We start from the raw sequence: 23,835 nt of genomic DNA on the forward strand, positions 1-23,835 counted from the left end.
TCAGGGCTGGTGCTCTATGTACTGTGCCACCTAGCTGCCCCTATTATATCACTCTTTTTGTCTAAATCACGACCCCATTTGGACCTTATATTAGTATATGGTGTTAGATGTGAGTCAGTGCTAGTTTCTACCATGCTAGTTTCCAATTTTCCCAGCAATTTTTGTCATATGTAAATTTTTATCCCCAAAGCTGGAGTCATTGGGTTTGTGAAACATTAGATTACCCTAGTCATTGCCTATTTTGTCCTGTGAACCTATTCCACTGATTGAATGGTTTATTTCTTAGCCAGTATAGCAGCAATAGTTTGATGATCTAATATGGTTTTATTTTAGGTCTTGCACAGGTAGACTGCTTCATTTGCATTTTTTAAATTTATTAATTCCCTTGAAATTCTTGGTCTTTTCTTCTTCCAGATGAACTTTTCAAATTATTTTTTTCTATATCTGTAAAATAATTTCTTGGGAGATTGATTGGTATGGCACTAAGTAGATTAAGTCAGATAATGTCATTTTTATTATATTCTCTTGCCCTATTCATGAACCCTTGATACTTTTCCAGATGATTAGATCTGACTTTGGTGTGGAAAGTGTTTTGTAATTGTGTTCATATAAAGGAACTTTTATTATTTTAGAAATGAGCCGCTGACATCTTTGCTGTCAGAATTGTAAAGAAGAATCTTCTCTCTGCATTTAATATATGTGTCTGGGATGCATTCTCATCATCTTGTTTGACTTTTTAGGTCCCTTTAAAGCTCAGCTTAAGAGCTATCTCCTTGTTAGGGACATCATCTGATTTTCTCAGGGATTATAGAGTCAGTATTTCCTTCTCTGGGAACATATAATATAAACTTTTAAAGGAAATGCTGTCTGTTTCATTTTTCTGTTTTCATATCAGTGCCCAGCCCTGAAACTCTTAAATTAATGCTTATAGATTGACTACTATATTTGTAGAAAATAATTGTTAGTGATGAGGATTGAAGAATTTCCCCTCTTTTTTTTTTAAGTTAAAGAACATCCCGTTTTACTATTTTAATCTTATTTATGAAGCTTAAAAATGGGTGATTATTCATTGATTATTTGACATAGTCAACTAACAGGTGATTGAGTTGAATTTGCTAAGCACTAACTTTATTTTTAAAGAAATTTTAAAATTTGATTTTTTTCATATCCATTCAAGCTCTGAGTAATCATTTATCATATTGGTTGATATGTTGATTGTTGCATATAACAATATATTTTTGTGATGATGGAACATAATACCACAGTAGATTTAAATGGGAATAATTAGAATTTCTTAGTTAAAACTTTTACCCAAATCTAAACTCAAACATAAATTTTAATGCATTTCTTTATGGTCTTAGAAGGGTTTTTCTTAGTGGTTCTATTTAGAAGAAAGTGACTAGATTACTTCAAAGACTTACTGGATAGTTTCCCCCAAAAAAACTGGACAGTGCCATTTTATAGGCTAGAAGGGAATGTTTCACTTTAATACTCATGCTCTAACTACTTTATAATATTTTTAGTGTATTTTATTTAAGTGTATTTCATTGTTTTTCCTCCCTTAATATTGTATCTTTTTGTAAAAAGGTTCTGTATTTAGAAATAGCATTCTGGATTCCTGTGCTGTTTTTTGACATGTTTGTAAAATAAGGGCATAACTGTTTTAATTCAGAAGAAAAATGTTATTTGATCATTAAATGGTTTGATAAGTAATTTGAATGCCTCTTAATTATAAGCAAATTTTCTATAGTGTTTCTTCAATTAAGAATTGTTCTTTTTGAGCATTTGAAAAAAAAATGGTCATTCATTTTCTTTTTCTTCAGCGATATAGTTTTCTTTTTTCTGTCCCTTATAATAAATTAACTACTTGCTTCCTATACAAACATCCTAACATGGACTTAGATTCAGGTCTGCTCTTTTTGTTTAACACTCTTTTAATATAAGGTTTCTAAATTCTGTTTTTTAAAAACATGTCATTGAAATACATGTTACATTATGCATGTTTGAAGATTATTTTAAAAAATATTAGTGTTAAAAAATAATTTCATTCCTATCATCCCATTTAGTCCATTAGTAAGTTCCAAACTTTGCAATTCTAGATACAACTTTCTAAAATTTAGTACTTGATCTGAGAGAAGTTGAAGAGTACAAGTATATTCAATAAAATAACCTGAAATTAGCATAAAATAATATAGATGAGAAATATATTCCATTCCTTATTTAATTAATTTTTCCATTTTAGAACTGGAAATAAAGCCTTCTTTTTTTCACATCATCAAGTTAAAACTGCATATTGTAATTGTTTGTACATACTAAATTAGAAATGATTTTTACATTTCTGTACTTTTGGCTGTGTGGTAAAAAGAAATCACCCCTGAAACTTTTGCTCTTTTCAAATTTCACATATCTTTCTTTCACTTTTTTCCTTTATTTGCTTAATGGGTTTCCAAAAAATGTTAGCTTTTGTTTTTAACCAGTGATCTTTTCTTTTTTCCTTCATTCTTATTTTCTTGAAGTGCCTACCTAGGATTAGTTGTTGTAATATTAAGATGTAAGCAGTTATGAAAAGTCTTTTGATACGTTAAAGATGTTGGTTTCACTAAGTATCATTCCTAAACTTTCTTATTTTTAATATCCTTTTGTATGTTACTGAAAAGTCCTCATATATAAAAATATAAATATGAAACTTGTAAAGAAATGAGATATTCCTATATAATAGTAAATACCTTAATTTTGAGTAATGTTTATTTTAATTCATGTTTTTTCTCTTTTTTTTTTAAATAGATGATCCATAATTATATGGAACACTTAGAAAAAACAAAACTTCATCAGCTATCAGGGAGTGATCAACTAGAATCCACAACTCATTGTAGAATTAGGTAAGCTTTGTTATATATTTTGCCTTGAAAATGGGCAAAAAAAATCTATTCTGTGTTGCTGTGTTCTTCAATCCTAGAACAACAGTCAGGCTGATTAAGAAAGTTCTGTTCTGTGCTTGGAATGTTGTGGGAGAGAATAGAGTAGAAAAGAATGGAAGCAGTCTTAACTCAAAAGGCTCAATCAGGAGATAAACTTGTATCTGTTTTTACAAAAAACAAAAAAAAAACAACCAAAAAAGCCCCCAGAAATCCCCCAACAACACATAAAACAACTTCATAAAAGATTTTGGGTTGGGGGGGAGTAGTGGTTTTTAATTATCCTCAGAATTTATGGGAGTTTGAAAATAACTTTCATTCCTATCATCCCATTTAGTCCATTTTTTGTTGTTGCCAAGGTACGGGTTTGAAAGGGTTATTATAAGCTGGATGCTTGTTTGATGTGAAATTGTGAATAAATTATGTAGATCAGCAGGCTTTGTGACCAATGAGGTTAGCCAGGACAATTCGTGAAAGGGAAAAAAAACAGTTAATAAGCAGGCTGTCTCCCGGGGCTGCTGCACAGATGCGAAGAGCGGCAGCTCTATGGTTGTGAGGTGGGGAGAGTAGGGTGATGTCATTGATTGGGAGTCGCTGCTGCTGCCTCCGCTGCTACTGCCGCCGCTGCTGCAGAGCCCAGTGGAGAGCTGCTGATGGCATTGTTTTTGTGGCCCTGGCTGCTGAATGACAAACTTGCACTACAAAGATACCCCTGTGGCCCCTGTTCTGTAGCCTCCTCGCACCTCTCAGCGGCGGGTCACCATGCCCGCACAGCGCCATGAGTCCTGGATGCATGCTGCTGTTTGTGTTTGGCTTCGTTGGCGGGGCGGTGGTCATTAATTCAGCTATCTTGGTGTCGCTCTCTGTTCTGCTTCTTGTGCACTTTTCTATTTCTACCGGTGTGCCAGCTCTGACGCAGAACCTGCCCAGGATACTCAGGTACTTGCCTCCTCCTGCTGCTCTTCTGCAACCCGCCAGCTCAGCTCAGGGCATCTTTCCTTCCCACCCATCCCACCTCTCTACCTCTGGTCCTTAACCCTGGAGGGAGCAGTAGCAGTATCAGCAGCGGCAGTGGCTGTAGCTGTAGCAGCAGGGCTCGTTTTCCCCACCTCCCCACCCCCTCTTGCCGCCTGCTCTCTGCTGTATTCCTTAGCTTGCAGAATGAAACAATGGGGGATAGCCCTAAGCGAAGCTAGGCACTCGGATTCTGGTTAAGTGATTTTTGGAGCTGGGACCTGGGGAGAGAAAGCTTTGTGTGGGCTACCTGAGGGCAGAAGAAATAATGCTCACTTTGGGTTTAAACGTGAGTACAAGGGCAGCGTGGTCTTGGAAACTGGCTTATGTCAAAGTGAATGAATAAGAACATTGTGGAGCCTTGCAAACCAAGTTTATCTTGTCTCTTGTAGCACTTACACATTTCTAAGCTTTTGGATCCTAGATTTTGACTTCAACTGCCCAAGAAAGGGAATATATTTTGTATAGCTTGATGGGAATTCTTCTATCATTGTGTTCATTATTTCACGTTAGAATTCATGGGAACTTGCAAACCAATTCTTTTCCACATTTAAAAAAAGAATTTTTAAACCGAAAGGGTTTTGAAATATATGTTTTTGATAGTGAGCTCATTTTTTCCTTATTTAGACACTAAAGCTGTGAAAGCTTTATAAAGCCTATTCACTATTGTTTTATCGGATGTTATCCTTTCTTCTTTCCTTTGTAGAGACTTGGGTGGCAAATGTCCATGCTTGTTGGGGGTTGGGGGTGGCGCGGGAACTGCATTTGTTAATCTCCTTACTTTAGCTGCTATTCTTTTAGTATAGAGCAAGAACCGCTGTCTACCTTTTAGTTATTTGAAAAGAAAAGCTTCAGTAAAGTTTAAAAAAATAATTCCTCCTTTCTAGTACAGAGCCAAGAAACACTGTTCATCTTTTAGCTATTTAAAAAGAAAAACTCCAGTAAAGTTTAAAAAAAAAAAAATTCCCCTTTACTAGTACAGAGGTAGGAACCACTGTCTATCTTTTAGCTAAAGTTTTTTTTTTTAATTAACTCTCCTTGTTTTGCCCTTGACAGCTTTAATTAATTACAAAAGATTAAAGTTTATGAACATTGAATTTAAACCCTTAAAAACAAACAAACAAAAAATCAGAAGTACCAGTTCAGTTAAGGGCACTTGTGATTACATATTCATAATCCAAATTTTTCAGTGGCTACTCTCAAGCCCAGAAAAATTAAGTTTATAAGGTGTTGGGAGTGATGTTTAGTTCTTTGTTTCAAATTGATATTAAGATTTTTTTTAGAATACATTATTTATGAAACTAAATACTCTGAATCCATGAATAGAAATACTTGTTTTGTATTCTCCATATTTTAACACCTCCATCATCCCCAGTCTCCCTACTCCATCTATATAAACTCTTAGAAAACATTAATTATAGAGTCTACTTTTTAAAACTTTTAAACTCACTTTCTTCATTTATAAAATGTCCCTATTTCCCAAATGATTGTTGTGGTGGACAAATGAGATAATGGGTGTGAAAATACTTGGAAAACTAAAATATTAGTTTAGTAATAATTATTGTACAGAGTTAGATCATTCTAATTGTTTCTTTATATATTTGATTTCAAAATAAAAATTTTAAATCTAATTGCATTATTTATGGTATAAACTTTAACTCCAAGGAGTTCCCATAATTTTCATATCATGAAGAGGATCAAGTTGAAATTTGTTTTTTAAAAAATGTTACTTGAAATTCAACTTTGAGATTGACTGGATTTTTATAAAGAAGCAGATAATTATCTAACTTGAATTATCAGTTGCTTTATATATATTTAAACAAATATAAGAAATTGGTTAGTGATTTATCTAAATCCCCTTTGTATTTACATAATCACAAGACATGTAAAATAAATAAAAAAGTACTGAAGTTTTATTAGTTCTGATCTATTAAATGCTGTTATTAAATTTCCTGCATTATCCAGGGAATGTTGATGGGAGAAATGATTTTGCTTTAAAGAAACACATTAGGCTTCAATTTAAGATGAAATTTTTAAAATGGATTTATATAGTGTGTAGAAATGAAACTATTATGCCTTTAAAAATTGGTATTTCAGGAAAGTATTTTATTTAAATTTGAAATTTTAAAGAAGTTTTTCACTTTTTTTAAAGTTTAAAAAAACTTTAAACCAGTTTTTACACTAAGATATATTGTATGTTAATTTTAATTTTTGATTTCTTTAAAGTCTATTAAGGACCCCATTTTGTTTCAAGGAAACAACAGTATTTCAAATATGCACTGTCTTTGGACTTTGAGTTTTTATTCCAAAGTATAGGATTATATAAAGAGAGGGTGATTATTTAGTGATATTGTTCCAATTGGGTTGTATTAATAGAATGTGAATCATAATTCCCTCTTTGGGGGGAAGAGGGGTCTGATATTACCAAATTTTTATGAGAGCATAATCTTTGCAGTGTAGTAACAGTGAAAAAGGCGAACAGTGTATAACTTTAAAAAAATTCCCCACCAATAAAATAAAACTGCTTTAGTATCCCAATTTAACTACATCTTCTCCAATGCTGATCATTTTTCCTTTGTCCTATTAGCCAAACTAATAGTTATGAGGTAGAATAGTATTTCAGAATTGTTTTAATTTGTATTTCTCTAATAAAGTAGTTATTTGGAGCACTTTTTCATATATCTTGAGATTGCTTTCAGGTTTTTTTCCTTTCTGAAAACTACATATCTTTTGACCATTTATCAATTGGGGAATGACTCTATGTTTAAATTGTTTGTGGCTGTTTACAACATATTGCTCTTGACTTGGGAACTCTGGGATTTGGTTGTAATATTCCTGGAGTTTTCATTTTGGGAGCTCTTTTAGGTGGTAGATTCCTTCAATTTCTACTTTAGCTTCTTTTACTAAGTTACTAAAGCAGTTTTTCTTGATACAAAAAAAAAAAAAGTCCTCTTTCCTTTTGAAGGAGGATAATGTCAAGCGGCCCTCCTCTCCCCACTTTTTTTGGTGGGGTGGGGAATCATGATTTCCAGATAGTCTAATAATTCTTATATTATCTCTCCTGGGTCTATTTTCCAGGTCAGTTTTTCCAAAGAGGTTTGAGTCTTGAACTTCTACTTGACTGGTTCTAATTTTTAAGGAATTTTTTTTTTTAATTGAGCTTTTGTACTTTTCTATTTGGATGCTGCTGCTAATGTTTAAGGAATTCTTTTTCTTCAGTAGACTTTTGCTTCTTACCATTTGGCCTATTCTGTTTTTTTAAGGCCTGTTTTGATTTGAACACTGCTGTGTTCAGAGCTACGTAGTTATGAGCGTCTTTAAGTTTTCAGTTCCTCTCAGGTGGTATTATCTAATGTTGTCATTGTTTTCCTAATCTGTGCTCCAGTCTGTGAGTGACCATAAACGTTCTTTTTCATGTTATAGATGGTATACTCCTGCGGCTTCCTCCACTCTGGTGTTCCTTTTCACTCAGGGACTGCAGTACAGAACTCAGCACTGGCATAGCATCACAGTCCAACACCCAGTGCCAGCAAAGGGTTCCTTGTAATTTCCTTTTGACCATTTGTCTGATTCTCTTACTCTCTGTGTGCTGAGAGCTTTGAAAGATATTGCTGCCAATTCATTTGCCTTCGAAGGCCTGTTGGCTTGCTGTGATGTGGCCTGTGCTGAAGAGGCTTGCATTGGATTGTTGTATTCTTGCCCCAGTGAGACAGAAAGATGTCTTGGGCTAGAAAAAAATTTTCTTTTTATTCCATCATTTGTTATGCCATTCTAGAATTCATATGGTGCTATTTTATATTTGGATGAGATTTTGGGACAGCTGAAACAAATTCCTATCTTTACTCCATCATCTTGAGTCCCCAGTGTTTAACTTTCTCCATTTACTTTAGATATATAGTATTTATGTGTAGTTCCAGGGAGAAAAAGAATCTTTCCAACTAATTTTTTAGTGTGAAATGTGTATATTTTTAATTTTTCAAGTTTTTATTTTAAACATTTTGCTCTAGTGTTATAAATTTGATTTTAGGGAAACGAGGGACCACAACATCTGAGATGTGGAAGAAAGGACACAGGTGACAGCTTGTACCCATCATTCAGTCAAATAACAAAAATTTATTGACATGCACTTAATATAATATTCAGTGCTAGAAATATAAAGGCAGAAAATCTCCACTCTCAAGGAAATTACATTCTATCCTGGGAGACAGCATATGAATATATCTACATTATAATCTTATGTTGTCATTGTTTTTCTGACCTGTGCTCCATCCTAATTTCATTTTTCTAGGGAACTTTTAGGTGTGAATTCAAAACAAATATAAGAGAATTAAGTTTAATGAAGTTAAGAATGAATGGAGGATAGACATTGGGCGATTCAGAAAAATGTCACCAAGAAAGTTGTATTTAGCTGTACTTAAGAGTAATTCTGTAATAAGGAGGCAGTGAATTCTAGGCTTAGGGGATGTATGGCCAGTATAGACTTGAATTAAGGAAGATACAGTCCATTGTGTGAAGTATGGAGAAAAGGTTAGATTTAATAAATTATAGAGTGAAAGAAGGAGAATAATATCTAGAAAGATAAGTTCTGGAGAAGTTGTGAAGGGTACCAGGAGGAGTATATATTTGATGAAAGGGAATTATTGGAGTTTACTGAAATAGAGGGAATTAATATGGGTAGTTCTGCAGTTAGGGTGTTCACTTTGGCAACTGTATTGTAAGATGGACTGGAATAAGAAGCGTGGGAGAAGCCATTGTAGTAATCCCAGCAAAAGGTGATGACGTGTCAGATGGAAAAGGTATGTTATAGAAACAGCAAGATCTGGCAATTGATTGGAAATAGGGAGTAAAGGAGAGACAGGAAGAATGATTGTAACCTTGACAGAAATGCAGAAAGTTCAGTTGGGGGATGGCTTTGAGAAGACAAGATAATGAGATAATATCAGGTAGCACAATCTTTCCCATAGCATATGTATTGGTCATCCACTTTTTCCTTGGAGACCTTTTAGTGAAGGACAACTTACTGGCTTCCAAGGTTATTCCACTTTTATACAGCTTTAATAACTTAGGAAGATTTTCCTTAATCTGCCTTTGCTTAACTTCTCTACATTGCTCTTAATTCTGTTCTCTGGTGAGAAGCAGAACAGATCTAATCCATTTATACAAACCCTTCACTATCCTTGAAGACATATCTTAACTTTTCCAAGCTAAGCATTCCCAATTTCTTTAACTAATGATCAGGTGTGATTGCTGCAAGCCTCTCTTGCGTATCTGGTCTGTCTACCTTGGCAGAAATTTCAAATGGGTTGACAGATAAAATCAACAGACCCCCAACTAGTCTGACTAGACTTCTTAGGAGTGGTGAAATTCAAGAAAGAATTTAAATGAGAATCCCAAGTACAAAATACTCTACACATGGATTCTGATAACTCAGATGTCACAGAATCTTCAAATGAAAAGATTATCTTATCCAGACTGTAACCAAGGAAGAGTCTCTTTCACTTGTTCCCAGAGAATTGATCAACCAGTCTTTGCTTTAGTATCTACAATGAAAGGGAAATTAATTACTATTTCTACTGCTTCATTAATTTTTTCAAGTGCTGGTAGGGACTTTAGTAGTTAAATATCTAGCTGAAATCCTCTCCTTTTATTTTTTAAATTTAATTTTATTTTGAGCTTCAAATTCTCTTCCTTTTACCTCTCTTCCCTTCTTCAAACTGACAGAGTCCATCATCTCTTATCTAGAGGTGGGTAGCATGATTCACTGAGTCCTCTGAAATTGTGACTGGTTGTTGATCAACATACTTAAATTTTAAAAAATTTTGTCTTTTTAATAGCATTCTATAAACTGTTTACTTGATTCTGCTAAGTTCACTTTGCATTATTTCATACAAGTTTTTTTCTGAAACTGTCTCCCTTTTTTTTAAAGTAGCGTAGTAATATTCTATCACATTCATGTACCATAATTTGTTCCCCAGTTGATGAATAACACCTCAGCTTCTGTTTTCATGGGTAATATCATGAAAAAAAAAGCTGAAATATATTTTTTATGCTTATACATCTTCCTTTTTATTTAATCTCTTTGGAGTATAGCCCTAGTACTAATATCACTGGGTCAAAGGGTGTGCACAATTTAAATAACTTTTGTAGAATAGCTGGTCCAGTTCACAGTTCCACCAGTAATTTATTAATGTATCTCTTTTCCCACAGCTCCTTCAGCATTTGTCATTCTCCTCCCTCGTCTCTTTTAAAAATCAACTTTGTCAATCTAATAGGTTTGGAATGGTACCTAATAGTTGTTTTGCTTTGCATTTTTCTTTAGTAATTTAAATACCTTTTAAATGTGGTGGTTATTATCTTGAATTTCTTCATCTGAAAACTGACTTCATATTTCTTGCGTATTTATTAATTGTAGAATGGATCCTTTTCCTCCTATGTATCTAATCACTGATATCTTTATCAGAAATTTGCAACAAAGTTAAACAATATAACCCATGTTACATTGTTTAAATGGTCAACATGCCTTTGTAATATTTGTAATAATCTTGATTTTGTTGCCTTTTTTAAATTTGGAGAGGACAGGCAAGATGAAAAAATTTGAAGCTGAAAATAAATTGTTCCCATTTTTTTTTCTTGCATCACTTTTTTATTGCAGCATCACTTTTAAGTTTTATGTGATCAAAGGTTCATATTTTACATATAAACTTCCGTTTCCATAGATCTGATAATTTCTCCCGTTTGGGTATGATGTTATTATGTCTAAATCACATATACATTTTTCCCATTTGTTATTATGTCTAAATCATTTGGAGTTTGTTGCACTCACACATATGTGTGTGTGTGTGGGTGCGTGTGTGTTTCTGCCAGATTTCCTTTCAGTTTTCCTAAGTTATTGAATAGTGAGTTCTTGTCCTGTCCTGAGATCTTTGATTTTATCAGTACTCGACTATTGTGCATGTTTTGTTCTGTATTATTGTATATGTACAATATACACTGATCAATCTCACTATTGAGAACAAATTGTTTCATTATTACATTTTAAGATTTGATACTGCTAGGCTTGCCTCTCCTCTCCTTCCACCCTCCCTTTCCCCCTCCCCCCATTAATTCCTACTATGATGGACTTTTTGTTCCTTCAGATAATTTTTTTTAAAGCACAATAAAGTAACTCTTTGGGAGTTTAATTGGTGTGATACTGAATAAATCAATTAGAGAGTATTGTTTTTTTTCATTATAATAGTTCAGCTTAGCAATGAGAAATTAATATTTTTCTAATTATTTAGTTGTCCTTTATTTATATAAAATGTTCTATAATTGAGTTCATATAGTCCCTTTGTGTTTGTGTCAGCCGTTAGTTGTGTCAGCATGCTTTCCCCATTCACTATTTGTGAATTTAATTCTTTGAACTGAAATACGTATTTTGCATTTATCCCTATAAAATTTTATCTTATTAATGATTCAACCTTCTAACTTGGGTCCTCAAACTATAGCCCATGGGCCAGATGCGGCAGCTGAGGAAGATTATCCCCCTCACCTGGGGCTATGAAGTTTCTTTATTTAAAGGCCCACAAAACACAGTTTTTGTTTTTACTATATAGTAAAAACTATATAGTTAGATTTATATTATTTGTAGTTATTTTAGATAGAATTTCTCTTTCTGATGGATTTTGTTGGTAATAAGATGGAAATATTGGTGATTTATAAAGGTTTATTTTATATCTTGCAACTTTCCTGATGGTATTGATTGTTTTCACTTAGTTTTTTAGTTCACTTAGTCCTTCTCAAGATAGCCAATTCATGTAACTTCTTGAAAAGCTTTTATTTAGAAAATTTCCTTAGCATCATGTCTCTTTCTTTCTTCTGGGATAAAAACAAAACAAGCCTAACTCCCATCCATACGAGAGCCCTCTAATATTTAAAGATAGCTGGTATGCTTTTCTTTCTCTTCTCTCAGGTAAATATTCCGCATTTAGTCTCTCTACTCCCCTTATTGCCATCCTGGTCATTTTTCTCTAGAGAGGTCATAATTTGTCAATGTCTTTGTAAAAATCTGACATACAGAACTGAGTAATATACTTTGACAAGGGTACAGAGTACAGTGGGATTACCACCTTACTCTGATTGCTTTGCCTCTCTATATAGCCTATTTTTTGATAGCCATTGCTATTTTTTTTAATTTTTCATAATATACTTTTGACTTCTTTTTGATCTTTCAATTCACAAATTATCCCCTATTTTTTTAAACTCAAGCTATTGTTTAATCATGCTTTCCCCATTCACTATTTGTGAATTTAATTCTTTGAACTGAAATACGTATTTTGCATTTATCCCTATAAAATTTTATCTTATTAATGATTCAACCTTCTAACATGGGTCCTCAAACTACAGCCCGTGGGCCAGATGCGGCAGCTGAGGAAGATTATCCCCCTCATCTGGGGCTATGAAGTTTCTTTATTTAAAGGCCCACAAAACACAGTTTTTGTTTTTACTATATAGTCCAGCCCTACAACAGTCTGAGGGACAGTGAACTGGCACCCTATTTTTAAAGTTTGAGGACCCCTGGACCACATCTAGGTTTTTTTTTTAAAGCTCCAATGTCATTAAATGTGTTAGTTATTCCAACTTCTTGTCACCTGAATATTTGATAAGCATGGCATGTATTCCTGTATTAAAGTCATTGATAAATGTTAAACAGCATATCCCTTGGGTCCTATTTATACTTGAAACTTTTCTCCAAGTTGATCTAAACTATTAATGTCCTAGTATTCAAGTATTTCTGAATAATACTTTTTTTTTAAACCATGTAAATCACAGTTCTCTATCTTGTCTACAAGTATAACATGAGAGACTTTGACAAATGCTTTCCTGAAATTTAAGTTCTACATTAGGATACCCTGATTTATCAGCTGAGTTACCATTTAGGCCCTGATTTATCAGCTTAGTTACCATTTAGTTTACTAATTCATCTATTTAATGTATCGTTTACTAAGTCATCTACTAATCATCTATTTCTATAACACATCTTTATTCTTATCTTTAAATAATTTGGACTGTAGGATAGAAAATCATTGACCCACTGATGTTTTGTTATTCTAGGATTATAGTGGTTCATTTAACTTATATTGTCTTGCTGCATTTACCTTGTTGTGACCTAGCTGCTTGGGGTTACAAATATAGTTGGTGTCCATGATACCTAATAAATCTAACCAGTAAGAATGATATTATATTATATCATTTATATAGTACTCCTTTAAGAAATGCTTTTATATACATTTTATCATCTTTGGGTTTCGTTCCCCCTCCAAAAAAAACAAAAGAAAGAAAAGTTAAGGTGAACTCCTCCAACATAGTTGGAAAACAAATTTTATTTTGTACTCAGATAAAAGGTTGCAGTATTCTAGCATATAGTGTGGTTTTTTTGTCTCATTGATTTGGTCTTTGTAGCAAAGTAGTAATGTGAGAAGCGGGACCCAGCTGCAAGACCTCAAACAAAAAACAGGTGGGCATGATGGCAGCCAAGTTTACATCTAGAGAGTAGTTCAGAAGTTCTGGACTCAGATATGATCAATCAGCAGAGAAGCAATCAGACAGGAGAAAAGGATTACAATTGGGGAGAATACAGATTTTTTTAGCCCTCACAGAAGGGTAGTGTCTCGTGTGAGCAGCTCCAATGTAATTGCCAGGTGATGGCCCATAACAATAATATATGTATATGTATGTGTGTGTGTGTGTGTGTGTGTGTGTGTACATACACTTTGTGCTGAATGTATATTAATAGCATGATTAAATTTCCTTATTATGTAAAAACAAATCTAAAAATAAAGCTTAAGTCAAGCAAGCTTTGATTTTAGTTGGACCAAAGTGGTTTCTTGCCAATTTTTATTTAAAATTCTATTTTTTCCTGAAGTGGCTTGAATTCTTTGAAACAGTATGATAGTCTGGGAACTTGACCTCTTTTGTGAATTGATTATATTTCATGATATTAGTAGTTTCCACTTTCTTTTGGTTTCATGTAGGACTCCACAAATAAAAGTATTTCAAGAAGAATGTGTTTCATTATTGGATTTCCATTGTTAACAAAACTATACCTATAGTTCTTCTTTTGAGACTTTAGCAAAATGATGAAAGTTTTAATTAACTTTTTTAAATCTTTTCAATTTTTAGGCCTTTTGGATAAATTAGATCCTAGTTTTCTAATACTTACTAATTCTTTTATTTCTTGAATGAGAAACAAGAGCTTTTTCTTTAGATTGCAATAATTATGGCCCACATAGTAACTAATTTGATTTATAACATTTAAGATCTTCTGCAATTTCATTCTGATTCAGCTACATTTTAGTCTTTGTTTCATTTAAAATGTTTGTGAACATGCCATTTCCACATAGAAATTTTGTAAATTTATCTAACTTAAAGAAGCAGTTGTCTAATGTATAATTGATATACTTAGTTAATATGACATTACCATAGACCTCAGTGGGGAGATTCTTTATCATAATCTTCATAGGAAAAAGAAAAATTACAAAAAAATGAAGTACTATACTTAAGTAGGATTTAGTTCTATTTTCATTCTTATTTTGAATAAAAGGGAGAAATTGTTACAGTATTGGTTATGATTTTTAATATTCTCTTGGAAATTGGTAATCATATTACTAGAGCCTTAGATATAACTGGGGTTAATTTTACTCATAGGAAGTCATATATACTACTTGATTTAGTAGTTTCCATCTACCTGCAAAATTTCTCATGATTCTTTTTCATTTTCTAGCATTGGCTTCCACATAGCCCTTATTAAATGCACATGTGTTATCTGGCTATTGCCACCTATTAATATGATGGTGAGAAATTGTTTATTTGACTAGAATTAAGTCCTTTTGATAGAGCAGAAGAGAAAATATTTAGCACATGGAGTCAGTGTTCAAAAGAAGGGTGGGCTATATAATAATGTTCCACATTTGAAGCTTTCCAGTATTAAAAGGCTAATAGCCTGGAGTGTGTCAAGGTGAATAGTTAGGGTTTAGTAGTAGTATTAGCTAAACTTCACAAAGGGCACATAATAGATTAAAAAATTTAAATATTTTCATTATAAAAAGCTCAAACTATAGAACTGTTTCTTCAATAAAACCAAAAGCAGTTGAGAGAAGAATGTTTAAAATATATTACTGTCCCTAGTCATCTTTCTTGAGGCTCATTCATAAGATAATATGGAAAACTTGAATTTATTCTTCAATGGTCTTAGAGGTTCTTTTTTCTCAGTTGTATTTGAATAGTTCCTCATAGATAATGATGTTTAATTGAAGATCATTAGATCTATTTATAAAAAGCTCTTATTCCCCAAACAGAAAAGAACAACGCCCTATATCATTAGGAATTTTCCCACTGCCTTCAGGAGATGGACTTCTTACTCCTGATACTCAGAAAGGAGTTGATACACCAGGATCAGAACATTGGAAATTCCAAGAATTAAGCCAGCCTCGTTCTCATACCAGCCTTAAGGTAAGATTTATTTTGTTTAACTCTCCCTTCCTAACACTTACCTCTACCTGTTTACTTGTATATTTTAAGAATTAGAGTGTTTCACAAAATGAGCACTTAATAAATGCTAATTGATTGATTATTTTCCTGGGGTCATATAAGCATTAGGTTATAAGTTTAAAAAAATTAGGTGGGGCAGCTAGATGGCGCAGTGGATAGAGTACTAGCTCTGAACTCAGGAGGACCTGAGTTCAAATCTGGTCTCAGGCACTTAACACTTTCTAGCTGTGTGACCCTTGGCAAGTCGCTTAATCCCAATTGCCTCAGCAAAAAAAAAAAAAAAAATGTGAACTGAAACAACTTCACAAAAAACAAATTTAACATTAATATGCCCTCTAACTTAAGATGTCCTTCTTATTTGTGTATACATATATACATGCATACATATGCATACACATTTAATATTTATATATATACACATCTATACATCCTTTTTACTTATATGGTTTCCTGTGTAGGAGTGAAACACTTCGGTATTAAGACCCATTGCTTCATTAGTGTATGACAAAGGTTCTTAATTTAGATTCTGTGGACTTTATAGATATAAAGATAACTATTTCAGTAGAACTTGTTTCCTTTATAATTCTGTGTATTTTATGTATTTAAAATTGTTATTCTGAAAAGAGGTTCATAGTTTATGTTAGATTGCCAAAAGGCTTGAGCTAAACACAAATAAAGCTAAGAACCTCTGGCATTAGACTTTCTCAGAGGAAATTCATTCAAACAATATAGATATGGCACAGCTCTGCCTTTATAGTTTATAGCCTTAGATAGCTCCCTATAGTGCTGATGTGTTAAGAGTTCCATAAGTAATGCGTGGCAAAGGCAAGGCTTGAACCCAGAGCTCTTAAACTCTAGAATATTCCACATGTTTTCATATGAGTTTATGTAGTTGAAGTTTGATTTGAGATTTCACATGTTTACTATTTAAAATGAATATATATTTTATTGCTTTATAATATTCTATTATACCAAATGTATTGAAAAGACCAGAGTATAATAAACATTAACACGTATTAGTAATAATTTTGCTCACCTTCTTAGAATTAAGGAGTGCTTTTGGAGGATGATTTGGATTTTCGGGTTTTAATGAAAAAATCAAGGAATTAATGCCTCTTTTCAGATTTTCTTGTAGAAACTTTCAGAATCATTGGCTTAGTTCGTGTTACTATGTGGTTTTTTTCTTGATCATGATGATATGGTGTGTTTCTCCCTGAAATGTTTTTTGAAAGTAAAGGTTGACAGTTTCTCTCTTTTCTGCCTCCCTTTTCTCCTCAGTTTGTTCAGAGCTAGATGTACAGTTGCTCATTATTATGTCAAAGAAAGACCAATAGGAAACAAAGCACACTGTTAAGTCACTTTTTCTTATCCTGCCCTGCTTACTCTCAATCCATTGTGGTTTTGTTTGAGAGTTGCTGAAATAGGTTCAGGTTTATTGACCATGCCTTCTTTTGTCTCTGCCCTGTAATCCTTCGAAAAAGGCAGAAACAGAAGTCCTGACCCACTTTTCTATTTTTGAGTGGCAACCCCATTCTATAAAATGAAAAGATTTTAAAAAATACAGCCAACATATCTTCTGTAGAGTAATTATTTTGTGGTATGATACTCAAAATATTCAGTGACAGCAAAAAAAAAAAAAGTCACAGCATGTATTAAAAGAAATTTCTGTCTGGCACTTTATACTTTATTGTCATACATTCAGAGAATATTAAATTTTACCAGAAAAATAAAAGCAGGTCAGTAGCACACTTTTAAGGGATCATTAGATTATCTCTCTATCCCTTAATTTATTTTTTATATTATCACATCAAAGTCAACTTATGGCCATACTCTCTTCCAGGTATATGCCTTCTAACTACCCTAATCAGAATCTCTCTCATGGTCAAGACAGTATCCTGCTTGCCCACCAGTTTGTTTGCAGGCCTCAGCTACCTCAGAGTGGGTTGATGTCTGCATTGCCCAGGGAAAAACTGTGAAAAATGAGATTGAAGGCAGTCTTTTCATATTGTAAAATGAGTAAAGCACAAAAAGGGAGGCAGTGTAGGAGATTTCTGACTTTGTAAAAAAATTCTAATTCTTGCAGATGTGTATCATTTTGCTTTTTAAAGTTGTTTTTGTTGCCAGACTTCTGAATAGTTCTTCTGCTTCTCTAGTGAGACAAACATCTCTTTAAAGGTCTTACTTCTTGATCATTCAAAATAAACATTACTGAGCCGTTTCACCTTTGGAAGAGGTCACTTAATTCTTCTGGGACTTTGTTTCTTTAGGTGTAAAATGAGAGGTCTAGATTCTTACGGTTCATTTCAATTGTAATGTTCTGTACAAAAACTAACTATATGTTATGAAGTGGCAATCTGTTTTATATGAATATGTTCTACTTTATAAAATGTCAGTTATTTTTCAGTGTAGTTTTGTTAGCCTGGTTTTTATGAAGTGGTCGAGATTTAAAATTCTTTGAAAGAACAAAACAAAGCAAAACAATGGGATGCAGGGGAACTGAGATCTAAAGAAAACTGAGATCTGGCAATTTAGGTGACTTGTCAATTAATACAGAGCTTTTTATTTCTCTGACTTTATTATAAAGAAATTTGCAATTTAGCAGTAGAATTCTATTCAGATGATGTTATAATAATACATATTACCATATCATCAGGTAATTAGTAAATGCCAAAAATGTGTAAGTTCTCTCTAAGAATATATTTTATATCTTTACATAAATGATGAAAAAGAAGCCAGTCTTTGATGAGAGACGCCTTTTTGTCAGGACTTGGTTATTCTGTATTCTCTCTCCTCTTAGAGTTTTCATGGTACTGTCCTTGTCTTCTCCTTCCTATCAGAACACTTCTCATGCTTGATGGTCAGATCTTCCTCTGCATCCCAGCCACTAATTAAGGTTATCCCTGAAGTTTCTGTCCTTAACTCTGTCTTTGTCTTCTATATTTCTCTAGATGATCTCATCAGGCTCCCTGGCTTCAGTTAATATCTCTAGCCTGATGATTCCTCGCCCTCCCTTTGCTTTTTCTTCCCTCTCTCCGCCTCAATTTTTTGGAATTCAATTTTTATATAAGAATATCAGAAAATATCCAAAATACAACTCAACTTTTTCTCAAAATATCTTTATTAATGTGCAGTCATGCATTTTTGAAATCTTGATATCATCCTCAGATCAGTTCTTTACTCTTACTGATTTCCTAAGTGGCCAAATCTTGCGGCACCTCTCACATATCTCCTCTTTGTAATCAAACAATCACCACCCTAATTCAGACTCTCTTCTTTCTTTGTCTGAGATGTTTAAAACAGCCACCTAAATCCACATATTCAAAAATATTTGTAGTAGCCCTTTTTTGTGGTGGAAAGAAACTGAGTGGATACCATGGCTGGTTAGAGAATGTTGGATTATGTTGAAGAATGGCTAAATTAAGCTATGGTATATGAAGGTAATGGAATATTATTGTTCTGTAGAAAATGATGAACAGACTGAGTTAAGCAAGCAGAATCAGGAAAATATTCACAGAAACAGCAAGATTGATGATCACTATAATAGACTTAGCTTTTCTCAGCAATTAAGTGATCCAAGACAGTTCCAATAAACTTGTCATAGAAAATGTCATCTGTATCCAGCATCAGAATTACGGAGTTTGAAGCACACTATTTTCACTTTTTTCCCCCTTTTCTCCTTGAGAGTTTCCCTTTTTTGATTTTTCTTTCATATAAAAAATGAATGTATGGATTACTTGAAAATATGAAATATATGAACTTGAGATAAAAATAACCACCTAAAATTGTTGTTTCTTCCTTAAGTCTTTCCTCTCTTCAGTGAATCCTTTACTTGTCTGCCAGAATGATTTTACATCATGCTTCTATTCAGTGACTCTCTGTTATTATCTCTAAGATCAAATACAAAATTCTCTGTTAGCATTTAATAATCTAGGCCATTCTTTTTTAGATTTCTTACACACTGTTTTCTGCAGTTTAACCAGACTGACTTATTTGCTATTCCTTACACAAGATGTTCATCTCTTTTTTCTTTTAATGGGTTTGGTGTACAACCCAAACTTAAGAGCTCTAAAACAAAATGGAACTCATTTTCCTCACTGATATACTCCTCCTCCAAAGATCTCTGTTTCTGTTTACTATACCACTGTACTTTGCATCACTCAGTTTCATAACCTCAGAATTGTACTTCCTTTTCCCTCATCCATCATATATATTATGATGCAGGTCCTATTTCTTAGACTTTCTTAGACTTTCTAAAGATATGTCGGCTTGTGGGAGGCAGGGCTCTCAAAAGTATCCTCAATGTAACTGTTGCTGTTATCTGCTGAAAATAAAGGCATTATCCTGAGTGCCCCATGTGCCAAAGAACAGATTAAACTTTTCCTACAACATTCTCCCTCATTTCCTCTAAGCTCTTATAAAATTTTATTTATGAGTACCTTTTGTCTTTGACTTGGATTGCCTTTTGATTTGGAACAAACAACATTCTTTAACATTTGATCTTAAGTTCTCCAATTTTTCACTGTAATTTTCCCCCATCTGTTTAGTGAGTGGTTTTTTTTGTTTGTTTGTTTGTTTTTGTTTTTTAGTACATATTCTGACATTTTTTTTTACTGCTTTTTGTTATTTTGCCTGGTCAACAATTTGTAATATTCTTTTTAAAAATTATTATTGCATTAAATATTTCTCAATTAAATGTTAAAAACGTTTACCATTTAGTTTTTAAACTTTTTGAGTTTCAGATTCTTTCCCCACTCCCATCATTGAGAGGTCAAAACAATTTGATATAGGTTATACTTGGCCCCTTTTTGAGAAGGCAAGCAATTTGATATTGATTATAAATGTGAAGTCATGTTAAAACATTTCTGCGTTAGCCATGCTGTGAAAGAAAACAAAATAAATAAAAAACAAACAAAAAAAGAAAGTTTAAAAACAAACATATATTTAACTGTATTTAGAGTTTATCAGTTCTTTTTCTGGATATGGATAGCATCTTTTATCCTGGGTTTTATGGAATTTTCTTGGATTATTCTTGTAGAACAGTTAAGTCTTTTATAGGTGATCATTCTTATAATATTGCTGTTACTGTGCACAGTGTTCTGGTTCTTAATTCATTTTACATGAATTCATATAAGCCTTCCCAGGTTTTTCCGAAACTATCCTGTTCCTCATTCTTATAGCACAATAGTATGGCATCAATAAGTTCCCTAAGAAATAATCCCTAGGGGAATGGCTGAATAAATTATGTTATGAATGTTATGGAATATTATTGTTCTGTAAGAAACAATCAGCAGGATGAATTCAGAGAGCCCTAGAGAGACTTACATGAACTGATGTTAAGTGATGGAGTAGAACCAGGACACAAGACACAACAGAAAATTATACAATAATCAATTCTGTGTTTGTGTGTTTGTATTTATCAGAATTGCTAAAGATACATATGCATGCATGTATAATACCCTCTTCCCCTCTACTCCCGCCCCCCAAATAAATCTTAAAGTATCTTTAGGTCATTCTGTTAACCTGTAAAAATATTGCCTAAGATTGCCTAAATGGAAAATCTTAGAAGAAATAATAAAAGAAGATAATGAAAATCTGTAATTCCTGTAATTGTACTGTAATTTCTATAATTGAGTAGTATTATTTGTGTACCATCCATCCAAGGTAGAGAGCAGAGCTCTTTTCTTTTGCACTTTATCTTTTTGTGATTTATTACATACATTTTAAAATCTTAAGGTCTAGAAAATTGTAAAGTAAAATTCTGTTGATCCTTTGGGTTGTCAAATATTAGCATTTTAGCAGTATCTATGAGGTGTTTTGATGCCTATGACCTTGAAATTCCCAGTATTTTTTAGTTATTTACCAAAGTAGGAGAAAGGGCTAAAGTAAAGAGGAGTTATTCCTAAGACTTCTGATTTTTTTTGTATTCATTTTTTATATTATTATAGCTTTTTTATTTATAAGATATATGCACGGGTAATTTTACAGTATTGACAATTGCCAAACCTTTTGTTGCAATTTTTCCCCATCCCCTCCCCTCCCCCAGATGGCAGGTTGACCAATACACGTTAAATATGTTAAAAGTATAAATTAAATACAATATAAGTATACATGTCCAAACAGTTATTTTGCTGTACAAAAAGAATCGGACTTTGAAATAGTGCACAATTAGCATGTGAAGGAAATCAGTAGGCGGGTAAAAATAGAGGGATTGGGAATTCTATGTAGTTGTTCATAGTCATCTCCCAGAGTTTTTTCCCTGGGTATAGCTGGTTCAATTCATTACTGCTCTATTGGAACTGATTTGGTTCATCTCATTGCTGGAGATGGCCACATCCATCAGAATTGATCGGCATATAGTATTGTTGTTGAAGTATATATCTTTTTAAACCATTACTTTCCATTTATTGTTACCATTTAGTGAAGTATAGGCAATGTTTTCAGGTTATTTGTTTAGGAGTCATATGTACTGGCAAAAGGAACAAGTTTAATTTAAAATGACATTGTCTACACCGTCTATGAAATTGCTGACCTTGAATTGCTTCAGCAGAATTGCTGATAGGAGACTCTGATTTGTTAAGTTTTGTGTGTCAAGTTAATAGGCAGTACATGCTGCGTTCTTGTGTAGATGTGCTTAGCATACAGAAAAGATACTGTTTAAACAGAGCTCACATTAATCTTGAAGTTTTTTTCTTCACTTTATTTGGATAAGATTAGAAATGAATTTTCTCATTTGAACTTCTTGGACTTTATTCTTACTACTTTACAATAAATGATTATTGTTATAAAGTAGATTTTCATCAGCATAATTTAAAGTAGCTTTTTTTGGGGGTATTATGACATCTGTAATTGTTATTTATAGTTATCACCCTGTCTGCTTTACCGCTCCCCCCTCCCCCCCAAGAAAAACCCTCCTCATATCATCAAGTGAATCTTGCTTTAACTTTTAGAATTTTGTGGAATCATTTACAATAACTGTAAATGTCATTTGAATATCACAAAAATAATTTAGAAAACACAGTATAATGATAAACATGAAAGTGAAATGAGAATAGTTTTGGGGATTTTTTTGCCATTAGAAAAATTTGTATATTACCAGTGAAGTTAGGATGAAACATTTCCTATATAGTTTCTGCCTGTTTCCTGTATAAAAAGGGAGATACAGTGATGTGCAAATTGCCTAAGGAAAATAATAATTTAGATGTGATTCCATTTTGTAAAAACAATGGATACATGTATGTATGATAAATACTGAAGCTCTAGTATGACTCTCCCCCCTCCCCCCCAAAAAAAACCCCCAAAAAAACCAGTTACAAAAACTGACACTATTGTTACAAAATAGCCTAATTAATCCTTAGGAAACTGTTGATTATATCCAGTTAACCTTTACTCTTTTCTTCCCACCTTGCCTTTGCTCCTCCACACATGTTGCTGAAAGTGGAGAAAATGGATGAAATTGTTCTGTATCCACTACATATTAATGTTAAACAACCCCAACTGGGTCCTCACTGCTGCTTGGCAATTGTTTTTCTCATATTATTGTCTTATTCTCTACAGTGACTCTTCCAAACTTTCTTGTCCCTTGTCAAAGTTCCCTTCTCCCATTGTAATCTTTTTTATATTTCATAGAAAAAATTGAGATAAAATTATCTTTTCCATTCTTCCTTAGCACTATCTCCTGTCACCTTCTGCTGCAGTCTTTTCCTTCACTCTCACATGATGAAGTTGCTTTAATCCTTACCAAGGCTAAATTCTACTTGTTCAAGTGTTCTCATTTTGTTTTGTCTCTGGCAATAGATTGTCCCCTTTCCCCATCCTCTGCCCTCTCTTTTCATTGGTTTTTAATCTCTTCTTCTCTATTAGCTCATTCCATACTACCTACAAACATACAAAATACCTATAAACATCTTCCCTATCCTGGAAAAATCCTCAGTTGGTCCTTCCATCCATGCTAATTATTATTCTATTATCCCCCAAATGGCTAGATGCCTTCACTTTCTCTTTTCATTCTTCTTAAACTTGTTATAGTTTGGTTTCCATCATTATCATTCCACAGAAATTATTCTTTCCAAAGTTACTAATCTACTAATTTGGCATATCCTTGACAAGCACTCCATTTTTCCAATAGCCAGATTTAAAATTTTAAAAAAGTTTAAAACATGTGAATTCCTAGGCTATTGAAACACAATTATTACATTCTCTTAGATATATTTCTTAATTTTCATGACATGATATAGTGTATAGTTCTGTTATACTATTCTGTCGCTGGGAATGTCTAATAATGCTGTAAAGATTCTTGTCTGTATAACATTTATCAGAACATTTATCAGTTTCCAAATCATTGTCCCCTTCTCAATCCTCATTCTCCTTGATTTCTCTG

The 23,835-nt window shown here is 33.1% G+C and overlaps 1 protein-coding gene across 8 annotated transcripts in view; it reads left to right on the forward strand.

The window, feature by feature from the left end:
- The window catches only part of SPAG9 (sperm associated antigen 9), a 150,625-nt gene that overhangs the window by 75,931 nt on the left and 50,859 nt on the right, over positions 1–23,835 (forward strand). For 3 of the 8 annotated variants that reach the window (XM_051994269.1, XM_051994267.1, XM_051994268.1), the window contains 2 exons: positions 2,785–2,879; positions 15,266–15,419. In XM_051994269.1, the coding sequence (XP_051850229.1) occupies positions 2,785–2,879; positions 15,266–15,419 (249 nt within the window). Of the gene's footprint in view, positions 1–2,784; positions 2,880–3,319; positions 3,855–15,265; positions 15,420–23,835 lie in introns of those variants that run through there. The other 5 variants (XM_051994274.1, XM_051994272.1, XM_051994273.1 and 2 more) reach the window with 3 other exon arrangements.

Source organism: Antechinus flavipes, chromosome 4 (assembly GCF_016432865.1).
Source record: "Antechinus flavipes isolate AdamAnt ecotype Samford, QLD, Australia chromosome 4, AdamAnt_v2, whole genome shotgun sequence".
NCBI lineage: Eukaryota > Metazoa > Chordata > Mammalia > Dasyuromorphia > Dasyuridae > Antechinus > Antechinus flavipes.